Below are 6,013 nucleotides of genomic sequence, written 5' to 3'. Positions count from 1 at the left end.
AGGCGGAGGACAGTCCTCCATAAAAGGGAGAGGGCTCCGCCATTTCTCTGGCTCTCTCTCTCTGGCTCTCTTCTCCACTGGCTCCTGATGGGGTAAGCAATAAAGCTTGTGCTACAGAAGATTCCGGTTGCCCTGAGCGTGTTCTTACCAGGGGGAACAAAAGCTCGCAATACCCTGGGATCCCAAACACTCAGTGTACTTGCTAGCGGGCTAATATAGACTTTCTATTGGCTTAAACCCATGTCCAAGCAGTCTTCTCTGCTGAATACTCCACTACAGTAACAGCCCTGGCTGTCCTAGAACTCGATTTCTAGACCAGACTGGCTTGGAACTCACAGAGATTCACCCGACTCAGAATATTGTTTTTGAGACAATGTCTCATTCTGTAACCCCAGGCTAGCCTAGAACTCACTATGTAGTCCATCTCCCTGCCTCTGCCTCCCAAGGGCTAGGATTAAAGGTGTGTACCACCACCGCTTGGTGCAATAAGATTTCTTAAACGGATTTCTATACAAAGTAAACACTGAAGGAGAAAGAAGAAGAAATGAGGGTGACTGAAGGTTGACAAGAAATCTGTAAAGATCACACTTAGCAGGCAAAGCCCTTATAATCCACACATGAGGATGTGAGCAGGATCCCAGCACCCACGTGAAAAAGCTGAGCTCTGCAGCAAGTACCCACAATCCCAGGGCAGTGGTAAGAGGCACTGGCGGGCAAGCAAAGACAGGACGATTTCCAAAGACAGCTCTGTGTCCACTGAGAGACCCTGTCTCAAAAAAGTACCATGGTACCAGGGGCAGGGCACACAGCTTTAGTCTCCCTGGCAAAGCAGAAGCCAACATCTCTCTGAGTACTAGGCTAGTCTGGTCTATCATTTGCAAAGCAGAAGCAAACATCTCCCTTAGTTCTAGGCTAGCCTGGTCTATATAGAGAGGTCCAGGCCAGCCAGGGTTACACAATGAGACAGTTTGGGGTTTTTTTGTTTTGTTTTGTTTTGTTTTTTGATCTTTTGGAGTTTTTTTGTTTTTGTTTTTTAGGTGAGAGGCAATAGAGGAAGATATTTCCCAATATCAATTACTGGCTGCCAACAGGCTCACACACAGGTAAGCACACTGTATACATACACACCCATAGATGTGTAAAAAAATCACACTAAATACTTAAAACAGGTGAACTGTACGTCAAATATGCTGCTTTAAAAAGTGCCAATAGCTGGGCAGTGGTGGTGTAAGCCTTTGATCCCAGCACTTGGGAAGCAGACGCAGACAGATGCTAGCCTGGTTTACAGAGAAAGTTCTGGGAGAGCCAAGGCTATACGGAGAAACCCTGTCTTGAAAAACAAAGACAAACAAAAAATTGTCAGCAATTAGGCTGAGCATGGTGTCACATGGGTATTAGTTCAGCACTCAGGAGGCCAGCCTGGGCTACAAAGCAAGACCCTGCCTGAGAAGCAAAATAATACAAAAGAACTTTATCATCAACTAAGGTGAGAATGGGAATGGGTGGAGGGGCTGGGGAAGAGTACTACCACAAATCCAGGAAATGCAGATGCGTGTCTATGTTGACATTTAAAAAAAGAATTTGACCAAAAAAAAAAAAAAGTGATGTATTTTTATTTGCCATGCTGACTTTGAGATGTATATTAACTGAAAATGTTCACTAGGCACTACATGCGTGAATCTCAAATTTAGGAGAAAAACCTTGCCTGGTCTAATGTGGAATCCTACAGCTGAATGGGTATTGTGTAGAGCCATGGGCTTAATGGCACCATTAGGAGCTGGTGAGTCTAGCCATCATCTGCAAACTACTCCAAATCTGCCTAGGGTTAATATTGCTGCCCTGCCTTTTTCACAGTGGATTCCTCTCTGAACAAATTTAACCTTCTACCTCAGTTCTGGAAACCTAGTAGAAGTGGGATGTCAGCCATGATACAAAGCAACGTGACTTGTGATGGAAGTGACTGTACTGGCTAGTTTTATGTAAACTTGACACATGCTACCACCCTTTGAGACAGGGGAACCTCAGTTGAAAAAAAAAAAAAAAGTCTCCATAAGATCAGGCTACAGCCAATCTTGTAAGGCATTTCTTAATTAGTGACTGATGGGGGAGGTCCCAGCCCATTGTGGGTGGGGCACCGCTGGGCCAGTAGTCCTGGGTTCTATAAGAAAGAAGGCTGAGCAAGCCACGGGGAGCAAACCAGCAAACACCACCCCACCATGGCCTCTGCATCAGGTCCTGTCTCCAGGTCCTGCCCTGTTTGCATTTCTGCCCAGACTTCCTTTGATGATGAACATGGCTGTGAAAGCATAAGTCAAATAAGTCACAGCGAGTTAGTTCTCTATTTGTCTACAATGCATGAGATCTCAGATCCTAACAACCCCTCTTCTATCACACAGCATAGCAACCAGGCAATGCAGAGGACAGTGAGCCTTTAAGAGAAAACACATTTAATCGCCTCCCAGATTTCTGCTCGGTAAAACCTCCCCAGAGGTGGCATTAGAAAGTGAGCCCAAGCACCAGCTGACTGCTTGGCTAAGTCAGAGAGCAGAGGTTTGATCCGCAAGCCGCTGGAAAGGAAGCACAACACTCCACAGGGTTTATCAGGCTAAGCGGCTGCAGGCTGCAAGCTGAACTGATTCCAGGGTTTGCAGGGCCGGTACAAGTAGGAGCTCCAGTTCACATCCAGAGCCAACACTTCCCTGAGCAAACCTCACCAAGCCTCCCTGACAGCGTGCAACTGAGATCCCAGAAAGTCTATGACCTAGGAGTTAAGAATCATGCCTGTTAACAGAGCAAGAGAGGACAAATCCCATCTGGCTGGCTGCTAGTCTTTGTAAATAAAGTTTTATTAGAACACAGCTATGTTCACTTGTACTTGGCAGAGTTGGGTAATTGTAACAGAGAGTATTGCTCACAAAAGTCTAAGATACTATCTGACCTTTACTGAGTTCTACATTGGAGTAAGACCTCTAGTATTTCCCCTAAAAGTAAAGGCAACCCGCCCCCCAAATCTGTTCCAATAAAGATAACACCAAGTGGGGGAACCAAACTACCTGCCTAGTACTCAACATATTTTAAAGAAAAAAAAATCAACATAAACTCCAAAAGATACCAGTCGTTGTGTTACATATATAATTATGTTACATGAGCTGTGAAGCAGGAAAGTGTAGCCAATCAATCATCACCATCACCACCATCACCATAATCATCATCAAATAAAACAGACTGTGGGGAAACTCTGATTTCAAGTGTTTAAAATAGCTGTTACAGGGCTAGAGAGATGGTTCAGTGGTTAAAAGCACTTACTGCTCTTCCAGAGGATCTGGCCAGTTGAATTCCCATAACCTGTATCTTAGGGCTCACAACTGCCTATAATTTCAGTTCCAGGGGATATGTCTCCTTCTGGCCTCCTCGGGTACCTGCACATATGTGGTACACATAAACTCATGATGGATTACATGCATGCACATAAATAAAAAATAAACCTTTTTTTAAAAAAAGTTGTTATGTTTACTGGGTGTGGCAGCACATGCTTGGAAATGGCAGAAGGACCAGGAATTCAAGCCCGCCCTACACAAGACCCTGTCTCATAAAATAAAATGTAACAATTGTTACAAGAGCATGGTCAAGTACTTAAAGGTTAGAGTTAATGACTGGGAAATCTGAACAGAGAAACTGACAGGGAAATGCCCAGTATGACAGGTGGTTTACACCACTAATCTCAACACACGGTGGTAGAGGCGGAAGGACCAGGAGTTCAAGGCTACAGGAGACTCTGTCTTAAAACAAATAAACAGCTAAATAGAAATTCTAAAAATAAGTACAATATACAAGACAATGAGTAGGATTCTCAGTCTGTCTTTCTTTTCTTCCTTCTTTTTTCCTTCCTTCCTTTCTTCCTTCCTTTTTTTTCTTTCTTTCTCCTCTTATGGAGCAGGGGAACCCCAAACCAAGGCTTATGAGTGCTAACCACTGAGCTATACTCCCTAGGCACAGTTTTCAGAGATACATAGACGAAAGAATCTACAAATAAAGTGATATACCTAGGACATTCTTTAAAATAATACCATCGGGGGAAGGCACTGTGGCTGGGGTGGACAAGTGAGTGTCTCTACACACATGATTTGTGAGCAGACGATGTGTATGCAGAGTTTGCGGCTCTGTTGTGTGTTTGAAATTTCTCCTGTGAAGAACATTTCAAAGGCTTAAAAAAGAAAATCTAATCTTCACATGAACAAGTTGTATTAAATGTAAAAGATCATTCAAGTGATGAGAAGTTCTGGGTATACACAGAATCACCAGAGCCATCTTTGCCAAAACCTCTAAGATATGTAGCACTATATTTTGAGTGCTTTGGAAAATATAGGCATTTCATAAAAACCGACTATTTTATTTCACAAAGCCGTGAATCGTGTATGTCATTCTCTGTATGTATTATATTGGATACACATATACACGCAAATATAAATACACAAATATATGAGTATCTGATTTCACAAAAGGGGGGCTGTATTGAGCTAAACTGGGCTGGTGAGATGGTTCAATGGGTAAAGCCTGAACCAAGCCTCATGGTCTGAATTTGATCTCTGAGAAACAGATAACGGAAGAACTCCCACAAGTTCTCCTATGAACCTGTGACCTTTGTATGCACACCTTAGCATCTGCTTGAGCATACACCAGTCAAACAAATACATGTCATTTTAATGTCCTACAACTTGCTTTTTCCAAATATTCCAAATAATATATTTTTGTGGACACCATCCATGTCAACGTCAACCTTTTTTACACATCCTTAGATACACACAAATATGTTGGTATCTGACTTCACAAAAGGGGATTGCATTAAGTTAAGCTGGACTGGTGAGATGGCTCAGAAGGTATATAATACGTGCTGAGTATTGCTCTGAAAATATTGACCTCCTAAAACCGTTCCTATGTGCCTGGCACTTAAATTGTATCTCGAGTCGTTAGTGTTCCTTTTTTTCGTCCTCCTTGAACCTATTTTTGAGTTCTTGCCAGCATCTAGTACTAATTCAACAAAGATTCGCCGGAAACGCATCTGGAATGCCCCTGACATCGTTAGCTCTCCTAAGTCATCATGACAGTAATCACCTTTTACAAATTTCTCAAAAAGGCATGCCAATCCAACAGCTCTAAACCGAGTGTTCAGGCGCATTTCACCGTCGTCGCTGGTATATACGTCTGCAACACTAACCACACAAGTAAAGTGAGGGAAGAAAACTTCAGGTAACGACCCACAAATCTCAAGAACTAAGCACTCAGCAACATGGTCCAGGTAAGAAGAGGACAAACGTGTGTCTGTTTCTGCAGCGTGCCAACGTGTATGGTGCACGCGGGTCCGACTGAAAGTACGCACGTGCGTAGCAAGCCCACGCGCGGACGTGTCTCTGGGCGCGTGGCCCTGGAGCGGTCGTATGCCGATCGCTTACCTCCACGGACGAGCTGGGGGACGCCGATGGGCGCCGCCATGTTGGCTCCGGTCACGTGGCCAAGAGAGAGCCTCGCAGCTCCGCCCACTGGAGTAGCCGCGCTCTCAAAGCCCAGAAGCGCTGAAGCCGTGGGAGGCGAGTGCGCGCGCGCGCGTGAGCCCGCTTGCAGGAGCCCGGGCTAGCGAGTGGCTCTGGTGTCGAGGCCAGCAACTCCGTCGGCGGCCAGCTCGCTTCCACCAGGAGAGGCTGGCTCCGGCCGCAGTTCTCTCTCTGAGCTTCCAGACCCATCAGGGATGGAAGAAAGTCGTCATGTGAGTGTAGCCTCCAGTATTTATAGAATCACCATTTTGGTGCATGGATACGTGAAGTTGGGCGAGAGGAAAACACACACACACACAATTTAGTGTGCAACAAAGCACTTTCATCGTCTTTCATTCGGTTTCAAATCATTTCCAGGCAACTAGTTGAAAGGTAAAAGTTGGATCAATTTGATCAGCGACTCCAGAATAGAATAGTTGGGACACCTATGTGGCCCTGTGGGTATCTTCACAGGATTTCTCCTT

The 6,013-nt window shown here is 44.8% G+C and overlaps 1 protein-coding gene across 3 annotated transcripts in view; it reads right to left on the bottom strand.

The window, feature by feature from the left end:
• Metap1d (methionyl aminopeptidase type 1D, mitochondrial) overlaps positions 1 to 5,533 on the bottom strand; it is a 76,321-nt gene extending 70,788 nt beyond the window's left edge. Inside the window, exons 1-2 of one of the 3 annotated variants that reach the window (XM_029474213.1) lie at positions 5,451 to 5,506; positions 3,307 to 3,419 (exon numbers count right to left, since the gene is read on the bottom strand). Coding sequence is in view for 1 of the 3 variants with exons in the window: in XM_021149790.1 (XP_021005449.1) it covers positions 5,451 to 5,490 (40 nt within the window). In the remaining 2 variants the exon portion in view is untranslated. Of the gene's footprint in view, positions 1 to 3,306; positions 3,420 to 5,450 lie in introns of all 3 variants that reach the window. The other 2 variants (XM_021149781.2, XM_021149790.1) reach the window with 2 other exon arrangements.
• Between the last annotated feature and the right edge of the window lie 480 nt (positions 5,534 to 6,013).

The sequence above is a fragment of the Mus caroli genome, chromosome 2 (genome assembly GCF_900094665.2).
Source record: "Mus caroli chromosome 2, CAROLI_EIJ_v1.1, whole genome shotgun sequence".
In the NCBI taxonomy this organism is placed as follows: domain Eukaryota; kingdom Metazoa; phylum Chordata; class Mammalia; order Rodentia; family Muridae; genus Mus; species Mus caroli.
The sequence above is the reverse complement of the archived record's forward strand: the minus strand, read 5'-3'. Positions and strand labels throughout refer to the sequence as shown.